At 41.2% G+C, this 27,182-nt stretch overlaps 1 protein-coding gene across 1 annotated transcript in view; it reads right to left on the bottom strand.

The window, feature by feature from the left end:
* Positions 1 to 27,182, bottom strand: part of PDGFD (platelet derived growth factor D) — a 221,849-nt gene that overhangs the window by 9,904 nt on the left and 184,763 nt on the right. The window contains exons 4-5 of the mRNA XM_081098110.1: positions 16,859 to 16,921; positions 12,959 to 13,157 (exon numbers count right to left, since the gene is read on the bottom strand). Of these exons, the coding sequence (XP_080954236.1) occupies positions 12,959 to 13,157; positions 16,859 to 16,921 (262 nt within the window). The remainder of the gene's footprint in view (positions 1 to 12,958; positions 13,158 to 16,858; positions 16,922 to 27,182) is intronic.

Raw genomic sequence — 27,182 nt, 5'->3', positions numbered from 1 at the left:
ACCGTTGAGCACATACATGACCATGTCCTCAGGAGAAAGTCCCTTGTCTGCCCGAGTTCCACACCATTGCCTAGTACACGTCCTTTGTCACCAGAGGCCACCACAGAAGGGGTCCCTCCAATGCCAGTTGGGTATCATCAGGCTGACCCTGGACTCTGGCCCCAAGGAGTCTTAGTCGCAAACCAAAACTGCTTGAGGAGCAGTAGAGAGTTCTTTGGGGGCAGAGGTTCAAGGCGAAGGATGCTGTCAGTAGACTGCATCTGAAGGAAAACAAAAGAAGGCACTAGGGGGTGAAGACACTTAACCCCATGAAGTCAGCTGACAGACTGGCCAGATGGCCAAATGACCCCGGCAATAAAGAACTCAATAGGAATTGAATCGGTGCCCTGCCCTGAGTGCCTTTCATATGTGCAACTACGCTTGATTCTCAAGGACAGAGGTACTTCCCCAACTTTAATGTGCTGAGCCCAGGCCATGTGGGGGCTGAATACATGCTAAATAATTACTAGGCATAACTTATTGCTGGTTTTCTTTTCTTCTTTTGTAAAGACATCAGAAGTTTAGCTATAATCAATCCAGATTTGAATTGAATGAACTCTGTCTTGGGAAAGGAACAATTTTATTGCTGCTAAAGCCCTGTAAATAACTGCAAGCAAAGCAGGAAGGATTACATAAATGGATTAAGAAGTGCAGCAATCATCCATTACAAGTGTCATCCTGATAGAAATGCTGATGCTGGCCTGTGCATTACTGCGCCTGTGGACAGGGCTGACGCAGAGGGCCCACTCTGCCGCTTGGGATAACGGAAATATTTTGTCTAACACCACGGGGGAAAGAGGTGCAATTAGCAATAAGAGGCTGTGATGTGCGGGAAGGCAGGGAGGGAGCGGTGGGAAGTAACAGTACTGAGTCTCTCTGTAGTTCAGCCCTCTGTTAGGCACCTTACACATATGCCTCTGTTTCCTTCTCCCCCGAGGCTTTTGAGGTGGGTATTACTTACCCAAAGTGAATAGTAAGTGGGAAAAGTGGAATGGAAACCCTTTTCCCGTTTGCCCTATACTCTGTCACACAAGCAGCATGGGGGAATGAGAGGTACCTCATAGCTGAAGGAAGAACACCCCCACCTCCCGCTGTACCCAGCTTTTCTGTAGGCTGCTGTACTAGGGCTGGGCTGCTGAATGCTTCCTCCTTATCTCTAGAATGTTTCCAAGACAAATTACAGTGCTTTCCCTATAGAAATGTAGCTGAACCCCCAAGTGCCCTCTACAAACCAGAATAGGGTATGCACGTCTTACTTGCCTTAAAACACAACTCTCTGCTCATTGTGTAAGTTTACTGACTGCCCTGGGTACTTCCATTTCTTATCCACCATGAAGAGACTTACAGTGCTGTCAGTTTTATGCATCCACTCCCTAGGGTGACTAAGAACCGAGGCGGCCCCCTGTGACTGCTGTAGAGTCCAGCTGCCCTGCTTATCGGGGGATGGAAACCACCAAGGCGCTCAATTTAGAACTAGAACTAAAAGGTTCTTCTGACCGATACAAATAACTTCAAAGCAAGAGTGCAGACTCTGCAGTGGGTATTGAGTTTCCAGTCAAGGGAGACTGATCAGCAGTGCAGCAGAGCAGAGAGCCAGACCAGGGGCTGAGAGCAATTAACACTTCCGGTGGAAGGTACTTCAGTGGGAAAGGGGCTGTGGTGTGAGCCTGCTGGGAGGGAGGAAGGCTGAGAGGTACAGATCCAGAGAAAAGGGCTGCCCTTTCCTTTCCTGTTCAGTCTCCATGGCGGGACAGTATAGGGCAGCAAGGGTGTTCCAATGAGAATTCAAAGGCACATTACTTTCATGCAACTTCCTTAGTTCACCCAGGTGTACATAATGTTATAATTCCTCTTTTGCTGTCCTTTTGAATTTGAGTCTTCTTGCCTTTGCTTGGCTCTTCAATGTCAGTTAAGACGTGGGGCTGTGCCCTGCCAGCATGGCTCAGTGTCTGAGTGTGGACCTATGAACCAGGAGGTTCGATTCCTAATTAGGGTACATGCTGGGGTTGTGGGCTTGATCCCCAGTTGGGGGCATGCAGAAGGCAACTGATTAATGATTCTCTCTCATCATTGATGTTTCTATTTCTCTCTCCTTCTCGCTTCTTCTCTGAAATCAGTAAAAAAGAAAATTATTTGGGGCTGTGCACTGACAATATGTTGGAAGGGCTGAAAGGTTTCACTGTCCTCAAGGGCTTCCTCTGGACACATGAATCCAATGCGGGGCCCTGCTTCCTCTGGACACGTGAATCCAATGCGGGGCCCTGCTTCCTCTGGACACGTGAATCCAATGTGGGGCCCTGCACAGCGCAGCAGGAGCACCCTTCCACCTGCAGCCATGCCCTGCCCTGAAAGCATAGCCCAGTCACAGAAGCTCCTTGGGCTGTGATAAGAGCTCTGGGCTCCGAGTATTGGGGAGGAAATGAATAAAACAATGGTATATAGGAGAAGGCACACCCTTGTTCAGTATCTAATCCAGAGGTGGGCAAACTTTTTGACTCGAGGGCCACAATGGGTTCTTAAACTGGACTGGAGGGCCGGAACAAAAGCATGGATGGAGTGTTTGTGTGAACTAATTTAAATTCAAAGTAAACATCATTACATAAAAGGGTACGGTCTTTTTTCTCAATAGTTTTATTCATTTCAAACGGGCCGGATCCGGCCCGCGGGCCGTAGTTTGCCCACGGCTGGGACTCTAATCCATGAGGGTTTAGGTGTGGAAGAAAGAAGAGTCAGCCTGCTGTTTTTGATTCTGACCATCTATATGCCTAAGTACCAGGTAACATGGAAAGTTCTGCACATGGGTGATTGCATGAAATCCGCAAATACACTATGAATTCCATACTGTTATTGCTCTTATTTTTAGAGTTGAGGGAATCGAGCTTTTGGAAGGTTAAGAACAAAACTTGTCCAAAGCCACACAGTCAGTGGTAGAGCCAGGGTTTGAATCCAGGTTTTTTCATGCCTCTTGCACGTCTGAGCCTCAGTCTGAAGATTTCAAGGAGGATGTTAAGAGCAGCTTCCATAAGCCATGCTGGAGCCTTCCTTCTAGAGGACACTCAGTGTGCAAACGCCCTGGCTTTCTGGATGTGCTGATAGGCACTAACCTGCCATTTTCAAGATGTTGTCAATTACATATACCCAAGCAGGTGCTCCCGTGCACACATCACCACCTACCAGATTACACTGGAAGAGTACACCATGTTCTGGCTAATAAACCAGGCAAATGTAAGAGATCCTCTTTTTTACTTTGATATTGAGCAACCAATATAATTCATTTCATCTTTTTCACCTGAATTGAGGGGACTTTTGTCTATTCATGATCTTCATTTTGTTTTATCATTTTCTTTATTTAGATGTTTCTCTTCCACTAAAGCATAAGGCTTTAGGAAGCAGAGAGTTAATTGTCTTTTTATACCACCTGTCCTAGTGCTCTGCCCCCAGGGGAAGGACCAAATGTAGGTCATTTAAGTCCATCTCTTCTAAAACCATTTGGTTTCAACAATTAGAAGCAGGGTACTGTTGAAGGAAACACATAATTTTGAGTCTAAGAATGTGGGTCATTTTAGGATATCTGAAATAATCAATTAAAACCAATAAAAAATAACCTGAAGTCATTAAGCACTCCTGGACAATTGCTTCTGATTTTCTGTAAATATCTATCTTTTGTGACTTGGAATGGAAACCCAGAAACTTAAAATCAATATTAGAAAGGCCTGGCCAGGTGGCTGAGTTAGTTGGAGTGTCATCCCATACACCAAAAGGTTGCCGGTTTGATTCCTGGTCAGGGCACATCCTAGGTCATGGGTTCAGTCCACAGTTGGGGCACATATAGAGGCAACTGGTTGATGTTCTTCTCTCATATCAATGTTTCTCTCTCTGTCTAAAAATCAATAATAAAAAATACATATCCTTGGGTGAGGATTAATATATATCTACACTAATAAAAGAAAAACATGCAAATTGACCTTACCTTTGCTATGCCTTAAGCCATGCCCACCAGCCAATCAGAGTGACTGTATGCAAATTAACCCAACCAAGATGGCGCCGGCAGCCACGGAGCTGGAGCAAGCAGGAGGCTTGGTTGCTCCGGTGATGGAGGAAGGCAAGCTTCCCACCTGCCGCGGCCGGCTCTGAGCTCCACTCAAGGCAACAAAGTTTCAATTATAGAACATAAATAAACCCCAGATACCTGCTTTCAGCCGGCTGTGGCCACGGAGCTGGAGTGAGCAGGAAGCTTGGGTTGCCCCTGCGATGGAGGAAGCCAAGCTTCCTGCCCACCCTGGCTGGCTCTGAGCTCCACTCAAGGCTACAAAGTTTCAATTATAGAAGGTAAATAAATCCCAGAAAAAAAAAAGAAAAAAAAAAAGGAGAGGCTGGGAGCTTCTGTCGCCGGGGGGCTTGGCCAGCCTGAAAAAGGCTCTCAGCCCCTCACCCAGACTGGCCAGGCACCCCAGTGGGGACCCCCCACCCTAAAGGGGGTGTGGCCAGCCTGAAAATAGCCATCAGTCCCTCACCCAGGCTGGCCAAACCTCCATGGGGTGGGGGTCCCCACTGGAGGGCTTGACCAGCCTGCATACAGCCATCAGCCCCTCACCCAGGCTGGCCAGGCACCCCAGTGGGGACCCACACCCTGAAGGGGGTGTGACCAGCCTTCAAACACCCATCAGCCCCTCACCCAGGCTGGCCAGGCACCCCAGCGGGACCCCCACCCTGATCCGGGACACCCTTCAGGGCAAACCAACCAGCCCCCACCCGTGCACCAGGCCTCTATCCTATATAATAAAAGGGTAATATGCAAATTGACCCTAACAGCAGAACAACTGGGAATGACTGGTCACTATGACACACACTGACCACCAGGGGGCAGATGCTCAATGAAGAGCTGTCCCCTGGTGGTCAGTGCGCTCCCACAGGGGGAGATCTGCTCAGCCACAAGCCAGGCTGATGGCTGCCAGCACAGCGGTGGTGGTGGGAGCCTCTCCTGCCTCCTCAGCAGCACTAAGGATGTCCAACTGCAGCTTAGGTCTGCTCCCTGCTGGTAAGTGGACATCCCCCGAGGACTGCTGGGCTGCCAGAGGGATGTCTGACTGCCAGCTTGGGCCCGATCCCCCAGGGAGTGGGCCTAGGCCAGCAGGTGGACATCCTCCGAGGGGTCCCAGACTGCAAGAGGGCATAGGCCGGGCTGAGGGACTCCCTCCCCCCCCGAGTGCACAAATTTTTGTGCACCCGGCCTCTAGTATATATATAAATGACTTGAGAAAGTCTTAGCCATATAATAGCCCCACTAAACAATCCAGATTTTCTTTGCAAGGAATAGGTACTTAACGACTACTATCTGAACAAATCAAACTAATGATTGTGTTAGGTTAGACTCAAGAAACTGGGGTTCCCTAATTATGATGCATGAAGATGATTGTCCCAAGACCCATGGGATCTAGAAGCAGTGCCATACAGGGTAAAGGATGGCATCAAGAAGGCTGTTCCCTCACACATATCTCAAACTGCTCAGGAATATGTCCTTTGCCAAATGGAAAATGATATCACAATCTGTCATGTAAAGAGCTCCCATTTTGACTTTGATGTTACAACACTTCATTTATGGTGCTGAGGGTGGGGGTGAGAGGTAAAGGGAATGTGTAAATAATTGCAGGATTCTTATGTCAAGCAACTAGAGGAGCTCAGCCTTTTTCAAGGTTCATAAATTCCCCAGGAGAAGCCATCATCTTTATGGACATTACAACCTCACTGTAATTCTCTATAAATCTACACATAATTGTGAAAACTGTTTTCACATTTCAACCCCAATTTAGAAGTGCAAGTAAATCTGGAATGAACAACTATTTTATAATTTTCAGTGAGGGAATATCAAAATATTTTAAACTTAAAATGTTAAATTCCATGACTTCATTTGCTGGTTTAATTTCTAAATGGAAACATTTACCACTTGTATTTATAGAAATCAACCTAAATCATATTAAAAAGTTCCCAATTAGGCAATTCCTAATATTCAGGGTTTAAAAACACTGTTAAGCAATGAGTGAATGGGGATTTATTGAGTACCTACCATGTGCCTGGCACTGTGCGGGCTGCTTTCACAGACCCCAGTATCATCGAATTCCAATAACTAAACCCATTTGATAGTGGAAACTGAGATGCAGAAGTTAAGTGACTTGTCTAAAGTCACTGGACATATGATTCAGGCATTTGACAAGTATGTGCTGAAAATGAATGGACGAGTGCATGAATATCTGCAAGGCATTGAATTGGGCATGAAAGCAGCTCACACCATCCAAAGGTAACTCTCTGAACTATAGGAACTCATGACCTGGGCAGATGTATAAAGTACATCTAAGAAAGGAAAAGTGAGAAAACAAGTTAGGAGATGAAAAGAATCGAGGAGATTTTAAATGTCCCTCTTTCTTTCTAGAAGATGACTAGTCTCTGAACTTTAAAAGCCATTGAGTTTCCCACAGCATGGAATTTGCAGCCAAGAAACCTAGATTAATGTCATGGTTCTTTACACTTTGCAGTTGTCGCAGAAAGTTTCGGAATTTGTTTATTTTACATGTAAAATGGGAATAAGAATACTCTCCTGCTAAGGAATTTAGTGAGTTAAGAGTGTTTGAAGCATAGGTCCAAAGCCCAGCTCTCAGTAGGTACACCCCACATTATTGTTGAAATGAGTAAAACAGATCAATGTGGTAAGGGTAAGAATGGCATCACCTCAACAGCTGAGATTCTGCAACTGGTGATCACTAAGAAAAGGAAGGTCATGTCCATCTTGATCTAAATGCCGGAAAGCAATGATTGCGTATTCAGCTTCATTTCATGGGCCTTAGCACAGTCCTCGACAAGTAAAGACACTTAATGAGCCAGCTCTCCTCACACCAGCAGTGTCAGCATAGCGGGTGCTCTAGGAAGGGTGTGCTTTCTTCTCAAGTCCATTTGGGTGCTGAGAAAAAAAGATGATGGGGGGAGGGTTCCCCATGTTTCACAGAAAACAAGGGCACAGGACCCACAAGGCAAACCTATTCATTGTTAACAAGAGTGACTGTGTGGAAAAGGCACATTTGCATACCCAGACACTAAAGGTCACTTTCGGTTGGTTTTCCACCACCAAATGGATTTTTTTCTAAGCAATTTGCACGTGAATCATAAGCTTAGACGGGAGGAATAATTGTGATGATGACAGTGAGGTTAGGATCCCCATGATGACTGACAGTGTTGTCTAGGAATTCCATGCTGTATTGGTAATGGGAGGGGCTAAGATTTTCTTCAAACATTTCATGCCCGTGTCCTCCTAGACACGTGCAATATGATACACAAGTATATGGTTTTAGTAATGTCTGGAAAACTGAATGAGTGGGGAATCTAGATACTTACAAATCATATGGATCATAAACAGTGCCTACCGTATAAAAAGGAAAGATTTGTAAAGGAAACATCCAGCAAGCAAAATGGTGCCAGAGTGTTACTGGGTAAATAATATCATAGAAAAGTTTAATATGTACTTGGTGATCATATTGTAAACTTTTAATGAGTGTACTAGTTATGTGGATACTTAGATACTTATACAATATTCGTATACTCTGCAGGAGGGAAGAGAGCGGAGGGGTTCACAGAAATATCTTGCTTTTTTAATATTTACGCTTGTATTCGAAAGTAGTAATAGTAGCTATCATCTACTGAGGGTGCACTAGGTGTTACATATTCTGCTGTGATCAATCCTAACACAACTTTGTGAAGTGGATGTAGTTAGAGATACTTAAATCGCAGAAAACAGAGTCAAGGCCACTAGTCTTAGGATTTGAGTTAGAATTTTATGCCAAGTTTAAATGACAAGGAATTCCATGCTCTTCCCACTATAGCAATCTTTCCTGTATTTCTATCACATTTGTGGGAAACAACGTTAATATTGATCAAGAAAGCTTTCCCTTGGTGCATACCACATGGTTCAGGAAATTCAATGCAGGTAACCCTCATTCAACATGAGAACTTAGAAAAATAAACACACTTGGATTGAATGTGCCCAGTACCTCTGTTTGTTTGATGTACAGATAGACAGCTACCGAAGAATGATATCTCAAGGCTGACTTATCAGATTCATCACAGTGTCAGCCAAGGGCTTTCTGAAAATTCTTATACAGATCTCAAACAGGCAGATAAAGTTACAGACATTCCAACTGTGGTGGCTTCGGCTTGTTTCTAAACTATGTTCACATCTTAACGCACTCTGAAATTACATACCACCGAATACATCACTATTGAAAACTCATATCTTCTTGGTTAGCATACAGGGGCATAACACAGTAGAAATAGCTGTAAAGACTAATTTAAAAATAAAAGGTTTTCTGACCTAAGAGAACTCAGAACCATTTCAAACATTTTGGTACACAGCACATTTATTTTATTTAATCCTCAGTTTCTTATGCCAGTTATTTATTAGTAAATAGTTTGCAAATTAAAGCGTTGGGTGTTTTAGATTTTAGAAAGAAATATAATTGGTATTAGATCCGGATTTATAACTGTCTTAGAGTTACATCTGTTTAGAATCTGTAAAAATTATATATTCCAAACCCCACCATTTGGAATCAATTACTATCAATATATTTTGATCCACTTGATATTAAAATACTGATTTTTTAGAAAAGGGGTCATCAATTTTGGCACATAAAAAATAGAAACTAATTTTTAAGCATAATTATAGTTCAGAACTACTAATATGAACTGCATCAACAATTATCTCCATATTCTTATCCAACACTTAAACTGTGAAAACACTCTTCCCCCTTGCTATTATACCTGTTGGATTTTTCTATGCTAAACATTCATTCTGGAAAATCAAGTTCTCTTGGAATAAGTAAAAGAACAGATTTCACATTCTTCATCTCTATAAATTGCTTCTCAAGAAATTCCCAGTCTAGTAGAGCTTAAGGCCAATCATTTAATTTAGAATGCCAAATTTCACACTATGATCTTAAGTATAGAAACACTGTCCTTAAATTTAAAGGTACATGTTTTATAGCCCATCACAGAATAATTTCAGTTAAACTTCAGTGATCATACAATGATTCAAAGGTTAATTGCATAGCTTTTAGAATATCTATATGATTTTTTTACTAATTACATGCAAATCTGTGGTAATATCAGCATTGGCAGAATAAGTAGATGAAACTTGAACTTGACAAAAATTTTTAAAACTTTTGAGCAGTTTTGAGGTTGAAGGCATGTGGTTGAAATTATTGGCAAAAAATTGGGTTTTGAAACTATAGTTATCTACAGATTTCAATTATCCATAGTACTTTTTCTCCATTACCCTAGACAACTTAAAGTTGAATATATTAACTTGTAATATTATCTTCAGTCAGAAATTCTTATAGACAAGTTGGAGCTTATCGATTTCTTGTGAATTTTTTAAAAAGTAGATCTTATGCGACGAATTTCTGGCTTCAATACTTGACAGAGTTATCTGTGTCTTTTCTCTCCCTCTTCTCCCCAAACTTTTACTGTTCTCTTTCTTCCCATTTTCAACTCTCTACTTAGAGAGACCTAAAAATTCACTGTCACCTAACCTCCCTTCAAAAAAAGCGATAGAAGCAAAGCATAACATTTAATTTTGAACATTAACTCTTTCTACCTCATTCATAAGTTCTTCACCCAGTTTTGGTGTTTTATTGTAGAATTTACAAAGCTCTGTGTTTGACCCTTTGACAATGAAGGGTCATTTTAGAATCTTGCTCATTGGTATCAAGAAAAATGCCACTTTTGATCAGTCTGGGCAAATCCGAAGAACGGATATTTAATAGATATTCATAAATGATGTTTGCTTCTGCACAACCTCATTAACAGTTACCATTCTGATAATAGGTAACCTTTCACGGATCCTATAAGTTCACATTGTATTTGATACCTAATGATACCACTAGGTATCTAGTTTTTCTGTTTTCACTCTTTACTCACTTCTCCCTTTCTTATACATCAGGATACAAATCACAAATTTGTATTTTTAAGTTCCAGAAGCCGAAACTAGCAGCTGAAATATTAAACCTGACTTCCTTTGCTGTGACACATGCAGGTGGTTCAGCATCAGTGGAACGATAAACAATTAAATCAGCACATTTATACAAGTGCAGAGGCTGTGGTGACTTGCCAATGTTAAATGAAACGGTACAGATCTGTCTCAGGACCGTTTTAAACAAGTGATTAAGAAATGGAGTCTAAGCCAACTGGGGAGAGAAATGTTTACTCTGTCAGAAAAAAAAAAAAAGTAGAATGTCACCTTGAATGCTCTTAGGAAGTTGTTTCAGCAACCAAAGGCATTTTTTAAAAAAATCCTCACCCCAGTATATGTTTATTGATTTTAGAGAGATAGGAAGGGAGAGGGGGAGAAAAAAAAGAGGGAAGAAAGGAGAGGGAGAGAGAGAGAGAGAGAGAGAGAGAGAGAGAGAGAGAGAGAGAGAACCATCAGTTGCCTCTTGAATGCATCCTGACTGGGGATGGAACCCACAACCTAGATATATGTCCTGACCGAAAATCGAACTGGCAAACTTTTTGGTGTATGGGATGACACTCCAATCAACTGAACCACCGGGCTGTGGCAAAGGCATTCTTCATAAATCTGTAATCCTTAGCATATGGGGTAGGTTTCTGTAAACGTTAGACATATACTAATGCTGGATTATTAATATTATCAATATCACAAACAGTAATTGAACATCTGAAATGCATCAGAGCCTGTGCCAAGTGCTGGAGACATGGGGTGAACAATTTCCAAAGCCGTGGCTCTCCACCATGGCTTCCTCTAATGACCAACCTCAACTCCTAGCAGCCGCCAAATAACATCAGCACTCCACCCCGTGCCACCTTCAGAGATTCTGAGTGAGTGCGTCTGAGATGGGACGAGGCATTTGTCGTTTTTTTAAAGATCCTCAGGTGATTCAATGTTAAGCTAGAGTTGATGCCCTTAAGTCAGAGGATTTCATGTCCCTTTAACGTCCAATAACAATGCAGCAGTAGGACATATAAGGGCTGTGGTTCCCCAAGTACTTTAAACTTTTTTTTTTGGCGGGGGTGGATGGGGCCCACCGGGAGAGGACCAAGGACAAGAAAGGCCTTACCAAGGAAGTGATGCAAACATATTTCAGAATTCCAAGCACCTGTTGCTAGCTCACATTTCTTAAACAAGTACTAGGTGCCAGGTCCTCTTACTGGCACCGCTAAGGATTCCTGGAATTGGTGTTATCATATAAATATTGCCAACGAGAAAATGGAGGCTTAGGAAGGTTCAATGACTTGCTGAAAAATCACAAAACTTGAAAGTGGCAGGGTTAGGATGTAAAGGCAGACACCCTGCCTCAAACTTAAAATAATTTCTGGGTGAAAAGTAGTGAGTTTAAGTGACTTTTAATATTTCCAAAAAAATAGGTGCCAGAGGGGCTGCCCCTTGAATAGCTATAGTAATTAAGATACTTAACGATAGAGTCATATTTTATCATTTCTTTGTCCAATACCATTTAAAATTGTTTTTCTTAGGTTTTCAAAACATTATGAATATTTTACATTCCTTTAAGTTTACCTAATAAAGATTGAAAGACAGCGACACCTTACAGAAAAGCAGCTTTTCCTTTGAGCTGAATCCAGTCTGAGGCCTGGGGAGATTCAGTGTGAGAGTTACAGTTACGTGCATATGGAACAGCTCCACCAGTTAGGGCCACCAGGGACCCTCCTGTGCTACCTTAAGTATTCATTGTAAGGGTGTCAGAGTACCACCTAAGTCATAAGCAGCAGACGCAGGCAGGAGTTAACGAATTAGTTGTTTCAGTCCAAATGGTCTACTAGGTTGTACTTACCAACAGAAACTATCTTCTAAAGCATCCCAGGTTCAGTTCTTAAAAGTACCCCTGATACTACAAAGTATAGAAAACAAGCTACTAGTATATTTTAGCTAAATGCCTTCACATCTATGAAGCAAGAGAATCTTCTAAAACTTTTATAGAAAACTTTAATGATAACAAATCTTATCAAATAAAGCAAGGTTATAACAGATTATAAATTATACTTTATTCAAAAAGAGGAAATCACAAGTTATTTCTCCATTAATTTGAGGTAAACATTCAAATGAACTTTTTCATCCTAAAATCATAATCCTCAGATATAGGACTAAGATATTTATTTTTGAAGAGCTTAAGTATTATTGTTTTAACTCATGTTTTCTCTGCCTGGATGTTCCTCTCTTCTCCCCTCATTATACTTTCCTGAATCTCCCCATTGAATAAACTATCCCAGACTTCTTTGCTTCTACTTGGGGATGTTTACATCCTACGAACCAACCAGGACACCAAGTACATGGTAGGTCCTCATAAAAATTTTGTAAAATAGGCATTGAATGAGTAGAATTGAAATCTACTCATTGAGTTTTGACCATTGCTTTACCAGGAGCCTCTCCGCCAACCCTGAGTCCTGGGCTAAATTAATATTCATCAGAGAGGCACTGGCTCTGCCACTGGAGGCAAGAGGTCACAATCCTCACTTCCTCGCCATTGCTAACTAGCCACAGGCTCTGATGAATTATTTACTTCTCCTGTCTTTGGTTACCTTCAGTGTTTATAGTGGGGCTAATAATGCCTTACTTGCCTAGAATCACAAAGCTCATCTGAATAATTTTATAGGGTCTTTTCTAACTTCAAACTATGGCAGATCTTTGACTAAATCATACCTTTCTTAATCCCATACAAGCAACACAGTTTGGAAAAAACACAGACCTTCCTATCAAGGTGCTGTGAAAAAGATATGTGATAATGGACTGACAATAATCACCTGATTTAAGTGAATGAAATATGTTGCATTGCTAATCCTTAGTTATTAGTACAGTTAATACTCCTGTCTACTTATGAAGAACTTCTAATACTCTGTTTCTTACCTTTTGACTTCCTGTCGCGGTATGACCGGCCTCGATGATGAGGGGTGTCCAAATACAGATTCTCAAGATCTTCTTGCCAGGACTCAGGACTGAAGTGCTTGAGCAGATCTTCCACCGTATCAAACTGTGCAATTGTTTTATCCAGAGCATCCGCAGTGAGAGTGGTGTCAGTTACTGATGGAGAGTGATAGGAGACCCCCTAAGAGTGACATACAGCTCAGTGTACTCAGAAAAAGTCCATTGCTGTGAAATACAATAGTCATACAACTCCACGGAAGGAAGATAAACAGGTCTGGGTTTATAAGACATCATGTGTGTAAATATCATGCTACAGTACTATTTTTTAAACAAGCACAAATAATTGGTAAATGATAAACATTCACTTGCTTTTTTGCAAATCCAAACCAGGCAGGTTACAAAACTTGCACTTCATCTGAATTTTAATCATTAAACAAGAATGGGCTAGATGGAAATATTAAAATTAAGTCATCCAATTTCTTGGTTCAGTGTCCCACATCCATAGCCATATCAACAACTAATGGTGAGCAATTACATTTTGAATTCCTTCCACGCAAGGTTTGCATATCTGTCCCATTCTCCAGGCTTAGCCTCTGTGTCCCCTCTTTACAGGTCACCTAGCATTGCAGGTGTTGTGTGAGCAGAGTTTGCATCTACTCTGGAGACATCTTGACAAAATGTGGCACTTTAATCGGCTTATTTACTGTCAACAAGGATAATTAACCAGGAAACTGGCTCTCTTGACTTCAGAGTGGAAGATTCACGTGGGAAGCAAATGTATTTTTTTAAGTGCTGCAGCTTGCTAGTGATCCTAGGTGCCATTAAAATATTGTCAGGAATACTTTTTTAAATGGTAATACACATCACTGAGAGTCTGGAAGGGATTATGTATTTTTCCCTGAAACATATCTCCCCATAAGTTTCCAAGCACTTACTTCACTAACCCTTCACTAATCTAGAGGTAAATGAGCCATGATTCAAACATCTCTGTAGAAATTCATGACCCATTAACAAGGAAATAGAGAGCATGTGGTCTCAAATGGTTTCTAAATGTCTTTAAAGAAACTGCCAAACAAATAAGATCCCCCCAAGGGCAAATATCTTCTATCACTACAAGAAAATGGAAATTAATGAAAACTTGTGTTCCTGAAACTTAACTGCAGTATCCTATTGAGAATTAATATGCACCATAGAGTCAGAGACAGTAAAGCCCACATTTATAGTCTCACTCTCAGGTAATGTTGTCTCTTTTTAACCAATCAAGGGCCAAAGGTCTGTAAGCGATTCAGTAATCACATACTATGACAGGAATAGTTGCTCTTAAACGAAACTAAGTGTGTAAAAGCATTAACCTACCACTGGTGCATATGAGCAGTTTTCAAATATATCCTGTAGGGGAAAGTGAGTGTGTGTTCTTGGCTGGGAAACATGAGATAGATGAGTGAAGGTGTCAGGCTAGCTCCATACACTAGGGTGTGTGTGTGTGTGTGTGTGTGTGTGTGTGTGTGTGTGTCTATACTGAACCCTGACTGAAGTATCTCATTTTTGTCTTTCACATTCCTCTTGGCATCAGTACTAGAGGTGGATAATACTTTGATTCAGTCTCAAAATTCCAAATTCCCATTCAAATTGTATTGTCTGGAGAATCTACTGTCTACCTGGCTCATAGTCACCGGATGATTTACAATTAGTCTTGTATCACAATAATGTGGGTCTAAATCCAGAAAACCAAATAAGCTGGCCAGTGTTAGGTGCATGGGCAGCATATAAAAGCTTTGAAATTAAAATGCTTCCTGGGCTTTTAAAATAAAAGCAGGGATATCCATCAAGTTATTAGCACCCAAACAAAAGCTTCTTACAATGGCTCTGGGGAACTCCTGCAAGGTGCTCCTGGGGTTGCTCTTGACTGTGCCTGGGAAGTGGAGTGTACCCAGATAACTCATCAAGAAAAAGCTGTGTGTGTGTGTGTGTGTGCATGTGTGTGTGTTGGGCGGGGGTGGGGGGAGGAGGGGCAGGGGAGGTCTCAGTCCCAGGAGGAGAAGGGAATGAATAATTTATTTTAACGTTAGTCTGAAGAGCAAACCCAACCCACAGATAAAATGTGACACCACCCTTATGTGTGAGCTTTAGTGCCTTTTTCAAGTGTTATCTCAGGACAATGGACAGAAACACGGATGATGGTAAAGAAAACGTTTATGAATGACTACATGACCTAAGAAACCCATGAGAACATTTTCGTTAGGTAATTATTTAAAACCTATTTTTGAGAGAAATAACTATTTGGATTGCCTCCTTCAACTGCACGTTTTGATCTCATTCAGCTTTTGTTATATGTTTACAAAAACAAATTCTAAACCTTAACTGAATGACTTTAAAATGATAATTTGTAAAAAAATAAAATAAAAAAGGCTCTGAGAATTGTTAATCACTTTCGTTAACCACTTTCACCAAAAACAAAGTATGGCTTGTACAGAAGTTACTGGTAGGTTCAGAGGCCCCGCTTGTAATCCAGAGGTTCTTAAAAACCAGAATGCTGGTGGAAGAAGCCACGTCTATTTGGCCTTCCTAGAGGACTAATCAGAACCTGGATGTGGACCCAACCTGAAGACTTCGTGGTCGATGTGGACTCAGGGCTGAGGTTCCACAGATATTCCGAAGGGACGGCACGATCTCTCTCGTTAAGAGGACTGGGATTATCCCGAGTTAGTATTGGGTCCTTTAATGAGAAGCTGGAGGATGTCTTGACAGAACAGCATGTTAGGTCTTGGTTGCAAGTCCGCCTCTGGAATCTACTCTGGACTGTCAGTCTCAGGCTGCTAGCTGTCCAAGCCTCCTGTCTAGCCCCCAGCTCTGCAGTCTTACCTGCCTTATTTTCATCTTCACCTGCCTGACAATGATTGCTTACTTAGCTGGGTTCAGAGCATGCATTTTGGGCTATCAAAGCCAAACAAATAAAACACTCTAATATCACTCTCAGAGGCCTCACTGATCTCCGGCTTGGTTGTTCCAGTCCAGCAGCCATGGCAGGCGAATCAAATCCTCACAGAATCCAGAGCTGAGGAAATCCTGCCATCTGAGGCAATTTTAAAAATTTTCCCAAAGAGCAATAGATAGCATAACACTTTGGGGAGGGGGGGATCAACTCCAGTGACTCAGCCACACCGACCCACTTTAGAACCATGAACAAGCTGTCTCCAATCTCCTGACCTTTCAGTGAGCAGTTGCATTTGTTATCTTGTATTTTATTGCTACATAAGGGCTACCCATAGACTTGGTGAAAACAAGGTCTGTTCTTTCTGTGCAAAGTAGATAAGAAGACAGAATACTGAGAAATGACTAAATTTGGAGAAAAAAATTGGGGCATGAACCATTTTACGGTTCTAGTATGAGTGATGTTTTATTACCAAGTCAAATAGAACACATGCCTGGTTTGTACTTAAGTTATCTCACTGTAAACATTGGAATTTTTTCACGTCTGAAAAGATCTTTGACAATGCAAAGATTAAGAGCTTCCCCAGAATAGTCAAAAAACGATTTCAAAATTCCCCACTGGAGCGTGGGCCGTGGACCAGTTCGATATGTTTGATGTATCTGCACAGTCCTTTGGTTGGAATGTTCTGCTTTGAAACTGATAAATACTTAAGCCATTGTCTATTCCATGCTCACATAATGAGCACTGGCATTTCCTGAGAACTGTCTGAGAGAGGGGAGCAGGGCATCTGGCAGCGCCACTGTAACCTACATGAAACAGAAGAGCACACCATGCTTGAGATCTGGCTTGTGGTCAAGTCATAGGCCCTTAAGACTGCTGACGTCGCTCCGGGTTGACCTTAGCTACTCCATCAGTTTTTATCACTGGCAACAGAAAAATAAATTACTTACTGAGACAGAGCTTGTGACCGACTCCCAGTTGGTCTCCGAGGCTTCTGCGGGTTGGAAATCTTCCTAGAAGGCAAAGAAACATCCGTGTGAGTCAATCACTCCTCCGTTCAATTCATTACATGCACCGTTTCAACATCTCAGCCATCTGAATCTTCCCCCAACTCAGTGACAACAGGAACAGGGGCTGCATCCCCACTGAACAGGTCACCATTTGTCTCGAGCACCTCTCCTCCAGGCATGAACAACTGCAGTCACATTTACTTATAGGCACTGGTGAGATGGGAAATGTGCTGACAGGAGTTCAGATTTTAACTCAGTCATCTACTGCCTGTGACACCAGATAATCTACTTAACCTCTCCAATCCTTCTCTTCCTCATCTGTAAAAGGCTGGTATGTGGTCCTTAAATTACAACGTTGTTATGAGAATTGACTCTATTGATTATTATGTAGTTACTAGGGGCCCGGTGCACAAAATTCGTGCACTGGGTGTGGGGGGGGGGGTGGAGAGTATCCCTCAGCCCAGCCTGCCCCCTCTCACATACTGGGAGCCCTCAGGCGTTGACCCCCATCACCCTCCGATCGCCTGATCGGCCCCTTGCCCAGGCCTGATGCCTCCGCCAGAGGTGTCAGGCTTGGAGAGGGGACCCCCATCTCCCCCCGATCACTGGCTCTGGCCCCCGCCCAGGCCTGAGGCCTCTGGCCCAGGAATCATGCCTGGGCAGGGGACCCCCATCTCCCTCTGATCGCTTGCTCCACCCCCCGCCCAAGCCTGACGCCTCTGACCCAGGCTTCAGGCCTGGGCAAGGGGACCATCATATCCCCCCAATCCCCGGCTCCGCCCCTCGCCCAGGCCTGATGCCTCAGCCAGAGAAGTTGACCCTCATCACCCTCCAATCACCAATCACCAGATCGGCCCCTTGACCAGGCCTGAGGCCTCCGGCAGAGGTGTCAGGCCTGGGCAGGGGACCCCCAGCTCCCCGCGGTTGCTGGCTCCGCCCCTGCCCAGGCCTAACGCCTCTGGCCTAGGGGTCTGGCCCAGGCAGCGGGGACCTGCAGTGGCAGCGGGGGGCACCGCGATCGTGGGCTTCGCTTTAGGCCCAGGCAAGGGACCCCTAGCTCCTGGGACTGCCAGCTTCGACCGTGCCCAGCTCCCATCGCTGGCTCCACCCCTACTTCCTGCTATCACTGGCCAGGGCGGCAAAGGCGCCTGATTCTCTGATCATGGCTGGGGGGCAGGGCAAAGGCGGCCCAGGGCCGCCTTTGCCCTGCCCCCCAGCTCTTAGCTCCCCCCTGGGTTTCTGATCACTGTCAGTGGCAGGAGGCTTCTTCCTGCTTTCCCTTTCGCCTCCCTGCATTGTGCCTACATATGCAAATTAGCTGCCATCTTGTTGGCAGTTAACTGCCAATCTTAGTTGGCAGTTAATTTGCATATAGCCCTGATTAGCCAATGAAAATGGTATCGCCGTACGCCAATTACCATTTTTCTCTTTTATTAGTGTAGATAACTGACACTTAATAAAGCACTCAAAGAGCAATACTAATTATTATCAGTATTAATAATTATTTGGTTCTATCATATTCAATCCTAATGATGAGCTACTCTATAATATCAGTGATCTATTCAAAGATCAGTTAACTGTTTCTATCAATTCCTGACTCCATCAAGAAATTCCAGGAAGAATAGAGAGGGAAGAAAATAACTGTGGAAGTGACAAAGTAGTAACCACTCAAGGAAAGAAGGTAAAGGGCAGACTTGAGAAAATGATTTACCTCAAGAAGCCATAAAGGATATGTGATAGCAATGGACCTACGAGAAAGAAACTTATCTTCTAAGGCAAACTTCTCTCCACTTTGTGACTTTCATTTTAATTACTCTAGCACCAGCAAGTTGAACAAAAACACAATGGGAAGGAAAGCTGATTCTACCATTTTTACACGTCACACATGATTTCTTGATCCTGCCAACATAAGTCACCTTGGTTCATTTTCTCCAGCCTGACCAGAGAGTAGGAGGTATTTTAAGATTCTCCTGAGAACAATTCAGCCACTCAAATATGTCAATTTATTTGCCCAAATATACTTACTGAATGAGAGCTAAGTATCAGGAGTTCTAAACTTCATTAACATTTTGTGGAGCTGAAGTACATTTGTTAATTGCTCATGATGAGACTGGTTTATATATAAATGTCTGTGAGGAAGAAAATTTTAGTTGTTTACCAAGAGGGCACTGAGTCAAATACGGGGTTGAAGGAATGCACATCTATTAAAAACTGGCTAGCAGTCATTATTCTAATCTCAATTGCATGGAAGATGAGAAAGAAAGAGAAAATGTGGTCTCTGCATTCTGAAAGACAGATTGCACATGAAAAGGACACCGATTCCCACAGTAGAAGAATGTGTGCAAACAAATGAAGTTCAGAATTTATTAGTCTTCTCAAGCAGGTGAGCAGGTGAAGAGCCTGTTGGTAGGAGGACATATGCTGGATAAGACAGACATGAGCAATCCTCAGATAATAGAATTTTCATTTTCATGCATTGATTCAATATTTGTTAGTCACCTACTATGTGATGCATTCTAAGGTAGGGTAGAATCACAAGGAACCAAGAAACTATCCCTATCTTCAAGGAGTTAAAAATGCAAACTCATAAATACACAGGTGGGAAAAAAAATAAACAGGTGAAATAAGGGTCCTCTGAAACCAGACTAATCAGAATAACAATGGAAGATATTAGAAAATTCCACCTGGAAAGGAAGTAGGCTTAGAAGGTGACTTTTGAGCTGAGCTTTATAGGCTCAGGTAAGTAGATAAGTAGATGGCTACTTGCAAGAAAGGTACGGTACAAAACTCAGTATAAAAGAGAGCAATCTATAGACAATAGGAAGAAAATATACATAAAAAGAAGCAAGTTACTAAGGAAAGTTAATGACTCATGTTGGGCACAGTGTATTTTAGGCGCCTATGCAATATCCAGGTAGAGATGTTTAGGAGGCCATTTGCTATATGAGAATGGACCTCATGATAGGCTTACACTTGAGATGCAGATTTAGTAATTATAACCACAATAATGGCAGTTAAAGCATGTGTAAAAATCAGAGAGGGACAGTCTTAAAAATCTTGCAACTGGAAGGAATTTTAGAATTCTCTAGTACAGTATCTTCACTTTAATGATTAGAAAACCAATTCTCAGAGAGCTAAATGGTGTGCTCTGAATCACGTAGTCATCTCTTGTGGAGCAAGGACCATCAGAGCTCATTTCTCAGTACACGACTGTGTGGTCACGTTTCACATCATCACAGCTGGCTTGGATGAAACAGTGTCTAAAGGAGGAGTTAACAGAAAAGCAGGAATGACACAAAGCAGAGTACTGGTGGGAGGTTCTATGATGATATACTTCAAAGTATTCTTAGTTATTTAGATTTTATGTGTTTACTTACTAAATTCTGTTACTTCGGTTTACTTCATTTTCTTGCATAAACACATAAAAAAATACTGTTAAAGATCTACACTAATAAAAGAGAAACATGCAAATTGGTGTCACTCCGCTATACCCACCAGCCAATCAGATGAGTATGCAAATTAACCCAACAAATATGGTGGTTAATTTGCATATGCAGGCACGGAGCGAAGACTGAAGATGATGCAGAAGGAAGCCAAGTGCTGCAGAAGGGAGCGAGGCTGCGGAGAAGCAAGCAGAGCGGGAGAGGTGGGAGGAAAGCAAGTGGGACAGGGAAGGTGGGAGGGAAGCAAGATGGGCAGTGGAGGTGGGAACGAAGCCCCCTCAGTGTGTTTCGCTCCCTTCTCTGCTTTGCTTGGGCCACAGGAAGCCCTATTCTTTCAGGAATCTTCCTGCAACGAGCCTCTAGTTTTAAATATGAAGGGCCTTTCCTGCACATGTGCCTTGATAAATGTTACACAAAGAATTTTCTGCTTCTTCACTGTCTCGACTATAGGATTCCAATCAGAAACTTTAATAGGAAAAAATGATAATTTCATTAAGATATCTTCTCTTGGCAACAGGAATAGTAAACATTTGAAAGAAACCAAGCTTTTTATGTTATTTAAAAATGTCATTATTTATAGTGACATTTACAATGAACTTAGAAAATCGAGCACTATCTCTTTTAAGAATAAATTATCAAACCTCCAAATTTGAGCCCTGTTGTCATAGGAAGGAACATAGCAACTTTACCTTCTGAATCGATTCTTAATATCATTTCTCATCTCTTCCACAACAACCTTCCAAGTCCAAGATACCAGCAATTCTCCCAATTGCCTGCTAACTTTCTCCATGTTTTTACTCTTTCCCTAGAATCCACATTCTATGTGACAGCTAGAATTATCTTTCCCTCCCCCTGCTTTACTGAGAAATAATTGACATATAACATTGTCAATTAGTGTAAGGTGTATACCATGATAATTTGATATATGTATGTACTGCTAATGATTAATTACCAAAAGAAGTTAATACATACATCACTTCACATAACTATAATTGTGTGTGTGTGTGTGTGTGTGTGTGGTAAGAACATTTAAGATCTACTCTCTTAGCAACTTTCAAGTAAATAATACACTATTGTTAACTATAGTCACCACATTGTACCTTAGATTCCCAGAATATATCCATTTTATAACTCAACGTTTATACCCTTTAACCAACCAACATCTTCCAATCTCCTATATTCTCTAGCTCCTGGCAACCATGAGCTTGGCCTTTTTTTTTTTTTTAGAATCCACATTTCCACATGTAAGTGTCTGACTTATTTCACTTAGCACAATGCCCTCAAGGCCCATTCATGTCCTTGCCACTTCACGTGGCAGGAGTTCCTTCTTTCACGTGGCTGAGTGATATTCCATTGTGCATATTATATGTAATATATGTCACATTTTCTTCATTCACATAAACATGGGGGTGCATATACCCCTTAGAAGTAATGATTTTACTTCTTTTGGATATATAACCAGGAGTGGGATTGATGATCATTTGGTAGTTCTATTTTTACTTTTCGGAGGAACCTATATGCTCCCGTTTCTCTGGTTTCTCATGGACATTCAGGGATGACATTCAACTCCTACCCCTCACTGTAGGCAAGCATAGTCGCAGTCCATTCTGATAGGTTAGTGCATATGTCACACTGTTTGTCACGTATTTTTAATATCATCCTGGGTAGACAGTGTGGTTTTACAAGCAATACACAAATGGAACACAAACTCTTTTTTGTGTGAGAGCTCTTAGTAGAAGAGTGCCCTTAGCATTACTTAGCAGAATGAACAGTGAATAATAATTTAAAATGTATCAAAAACAATTAACTTAAAAATACATGTCTGTTCTTTGTTACAGTAAATTCAGATAAATTCTTTAAAAGCCCTCCCCCATTCTTCTGTGGAAAGATAGCTATTTCTAAGAGATAACTAGTTCCAAGAAGTCGGAACAAATTCAGCCCTTGATGTCCTTATCTCTCTCTCTCTCTCTCTTTTTTCTTTATGCAGTTGGCTTTTAAAAAAATCATATATAAGTTATAGTGATATGTCCAATAATTTAATGTGGAAAGGCTGGTGAATCAATCATAGTGTTTGGGGTTGTAAAAAGAGGCTCTTGAAAAGCCAGTGAAACATATGCATTTAGTAACTCAAGGCAGGGAGTGCTGACATTATGGTGGACATAGTTCCATTTGTGACTACCTATTCTTTTCTTTATTGATTAAGGTGTTACATATGTGTCCTTATCCCCCCATTCCCCCCCCCCCACTTGCTCACGGACTGTGATTGTAGTACCTTCCATCCTAAAAGAAAGAAGCTAATGCACTGCTGACTTTGTTCCCACAGTCCATGCAGGGAATCTCTACACTTTGGTGCTGAGCCTCTCTAGGGTCTAATGCTCTCCCTTGAGAGATGAGCGAACTGAAGCTCAAAGAGCCACATGGAATGCCCAGCATCCCCAAACTAATTATTACTGGAGTCAGGACTAGGACCCAATAAACTATTAGTCAAATGTTCTTTCCAACCCACCAATTAGTGATATATATCATTCTATAATGTACTCAAAGTGTGGAAGATATATTTCTAAGGATAAATGCAAAAGTCAAAAACATAAAAATCAATACACCTCATATGTGCAAAATGTTGTACAAATCCCAAAATATCAAAAACAAAATTGAGCATAATGACACCAGCAAACACACTTGTAACATATTTAACAGTTAGCATTTTTAAAATAAAATGAACTCATAAATCGGAAGTTCATATAGAGTATGTTCCACATCATACAATTTTGCTAGAAAAATGTACAGATATCTGATTGAAACAGGACTAAAAACATTCACACAGTCCAATTAGCATGGCTCAGTGGTTGAGTGTCCACCTATGAACCAGGAGGTCATGCTTTAATTCCAGTCAGGGCACAGGTTGCAGGCTCAATCACCAGTATGGGCCATGCAGGAGTCAGTGCAGGAGGCAGCCCAGATCAATGATTCTCTCTCATCGTTGATGTTTCTCTCTCTCTCTCTCTCCCTCTCCTTTCCTCAATAAAAATATATTTTCAAAAACATTCACACAAATATTGACATTGTTGGCAATGAGTTATTATTTTTCTTTTCTTTTTTTTTCTATTGTGAAAATTAATAAAGGCAACCTCAACCAAGAAGGGCCTGTGGAGGGAGCTATCATGCCCTGCCCCTCATTCCTGGTTGCCCGGAACAAGAAGAGAAGTTCTGTGCAACTCCAACAGGAAAATGTTTTCTATTCTACAATACTACCCCAGGATAAGTAATGAAGATTTTTTCTTCCCATGGCAACAGCCCAGCCAATAACAGCCTGGCACAGTTTGTCTAATGAAAAACCATTACAATTCAAACTCCCAGTTACCCCCCCCTCTGGACTCTTTCTTCATAACAACTCTTCCCAAATGCCGCTTTTTGCTATAAAAGAAGGTTCCTCTCATTTTTTCTTTGGACTTGCATATGGCCTTTGCCATAGTTTGCATATTCCAAATTGTAATTGTCTGCTGTTTCTGACTAAATCCATTTTTTATGAGAAAATAACTATGTTTTAATTTTTTTTTAATTTTATTGATTTTTTACAGAAAGTAAGGGAGAGGGATAGAGAGTTAGAAATATCGATGAGAGAGAAGCATCCATCAGCTGCCTCCTGCACACGCCCTACTGGGGATGTGCCTGCAACCAAGGTACATGCCCTTGACCAGAATCCAACCTGGGACCCTTCAGTCCCAGGCCAACGCTCTATCCAGTGAGCCAATCCAGCTAGGGCCTATGTTTTATTTTTAAGGTCAACACTATATATACATGTCCTACAATTTCCTTAACAAACATTTAGTTTTAATAAGAAATGGTAAACTTTGAAAACAACAGTGGAACAGAAAAAATGGATTGAAGTGTGTGTGTGAACATTTACCCCTAAAACCTTTTATGTTATATCATTATATTGAATGGTGTTACCCATGTGTTCTCTGGTGGAAAATAAAAGCCTTCTTGTGGAAATGCTTTTCACCAATTACTGAATAGAAAATTATCTAAAGATATGATATAAAGGATTCTAGAATGATCACATCTGGCTCCATCTGAAACATGGATAATGCAACACAGTTTACTCACAGGCTGAAAGCAAATGTAGTGAGGGATAAAATAACACTACGGGAAGAATATAGCCAGATAACCCTTTTTGCCATTAGTCCCTTTGAACCCATCCCAGAGTGAAGTGGTATATTATAAGCTAATAAATGAACAATCCACTGATTCCTCCACTAGGGGTACCTTGCAGACATTTAATCATTGGGTTCCTGCAATGGATGCGCAAACAAAAGCCTTTCCTGTCATTTGAGAGTGGAGCTGGGGACACTTGTCTTTTGAGTCTTTAGAGACAGTTTTTACAAACATTAGGGATGATTAATTGTACCACCTGTTCCCAGATCTCACAGCGAATGGCTGTTCACCTTTATCCTAGGTGATTATGCTGTATATGAGTAGATGAGCCATAAACTGTTCATTGCTCACAGGGCTGTATTCCACATCTCTTAAAACTTAGGCAGTTACTTGAGTTTTTAAAAAGCTTTCAACCAAAACAATCTAACTTACTAAGGATGACTTATTTGGGGAAAGCTTTAAAAGACATTTGTCAGAGTATTTTCCCTAATTTTGAAAAAAAAAAATTCTGTTTGCTGTTTTATATTTATTTCTCAGAAAATAAAATAAATTCTCTCCTACTTGTACCTGTGCTTCTTGACTGAGTTAATGCTTTTTGAAATGCATAAAATCATAGAGGGATTTCTCAAAGTTCATAAAACAATAATAAGCAAATACACTATCAATATTTATTCTTTCAGTGAATTCTTCAGGTGTGCATGACACTCTGTGGTGTTCATGACTCACTGAAGGAAACTCAAATAATGCTGAACTATAGGCCTGTGCCCTGAGATCACTCTATAGGGGAAATCCTTAAGAGCAGTGGTTCTCAACCTTGGCTGCACATTGGAATCACCTGGGAATCTTGTTAAAATCCTGATTTCTGGGCCTTATCATTAGTAACAAAGAAACAGAATTTCTGGAGGATGAGGCAAAAAAATCAGGATTTTAACAAGATTCCCAGGTGATTCTAATGTGCAGCCAAGGTTGAGAACCACTGGTTTAGAACGAAAACATTTGATACTTCAGTACATGAATTTCTGGAATGCTGTCCAAGAAATGTACATAAAATAATAATACACTTATGTCCTAATGTTTATAGCAGTGGTTCTCAACCTTCTGGCCCTTTAAATACAGTTCCTCATGTTGTGACCCAACCATAAAATTATTTTCATTGCTACTTCATAACTGTAATGTTGCTACTGTTATGAATCATAATGTAAATATCTGATATGCAGGATGGCCTTAGGTGACCCTGTGAAAGGGTCGTTCGACAGCCAAAGGGGTCGCGACCCACAGGTTGAGAACCTCTGGCTTATAGGAACAGAATAAAGCAGATATTGAAAACTCTTAGGATCAATCAAACTCTGTGATCCAACCAAACCTTTATAAGTATATTTCATTACATGCTCATCATCAAACCAGCTCTTTTTCTTGTAATATGGAAAAGACCTGGCCTGGAGACCAGCTTTTATTGGCAACAACATTTAATACAAAGATATCAAGAGTTCAAGAATCAGTAATTAACAAGAATCAAAGAGCATCTTTCCAAGTTAGAGAATTTGCCTGTGAAATTTAATAACAGATATTCTTAGAGCTGTAAGAAGCCCTGTACATGAGTCATCTATTAATGGAAATAAACTTTTAATAAAATATAAACCACATCTTTATAATAAGTATCCTCATAGATAAGACATGCCTTCAGATTTCCACTGGTTGAAGAGTTAATTTTACAATGTTTTCATTTATCATTGTGGACAATAAAGTACAATTTTTTAACTGAGAACTTCTAGGATTCACCACCTAATAATCCATGTAATTTTGATGCTAATGTCAAAATATTTTTCAAAAGTTCATTTTGTTTCTTATATTATGAGACAAGGAACTTTTAATATGTGTGAGTTTCAGATTTCCTCAGATAGAAAGAACTTAGTCTGGGAGGTTGTTCTCAATAGGATAAGCAAATATTAGAGCAAACCTCAGTCTACTGGGAAAAGAAGAAAGTCCCTCCAGGGAACAGAGGTGAGCTTATCAACTAGGAAGATGTCATGTAAGCCATGTCTGAGAGCTAGAGAAGAATAAAGGTGTGTGTGCAGATAGAGAGGGGTTTTATTCAATTTGGAAAAGGATGAGCAACCTGCAATTATTGCTTGTGTACTAAGACTTGAGGAAAACAATGCGAGGAGAGATGGATGGTCAAGAAGGTTGATTAAAACCCATGTTTACCAAACAAGATGCACAGAAAACTGCACATTGCAAAATATAACTTTCCTAATAGCTTTCATTGTGTTTGATGCAGACCAAATGATGAATGAATATTTAATTTACATCTCCAGAAATATGGCCAGAGGTCTCTCAATGATGTGTTGTTGAGAAGATAAGTGTAGATTTAAAACCTGCGAACAGCTTGTGTAAACACATTGAAGTTTAGTATTAAGAAAATGCCATGATTATTTTGTAGTGACAGCTGTCTTTTATGGAGCATAGATAATGTGCCAGGCTCTATTTGAAACCCTTTTGGTACATTATCTCATCATCATTTCTGCAGCTTTAAGATATGGTAGGGCAGAGAGTCGGGATGCTTAAGCAACTTGCCTGTGGAAGCAAGCCTGGTTAGTAGTAAGAGGCTCCACACATATCTGAGCCTGAGGCTGACTCTCTATGCTCTTTTCATCTCTGCTGCATTC

The sequence above is a fragment of the Myotis nattereri genome (genome assembly GCF_964212035.1).
Source record: "Myotis nattereri genome assembly, chromosome: 9".
Taxonomy (NCBI): domain Eukaryota; kingdom Metazoa; phylum Chordata; class Mammalia; order Chiroptera; family Vespertilionidae; genus Myotis; species Myotis nattereri.
This window is presented reverse-complemented; position numbering and strand designations above follow the sequence as displayed.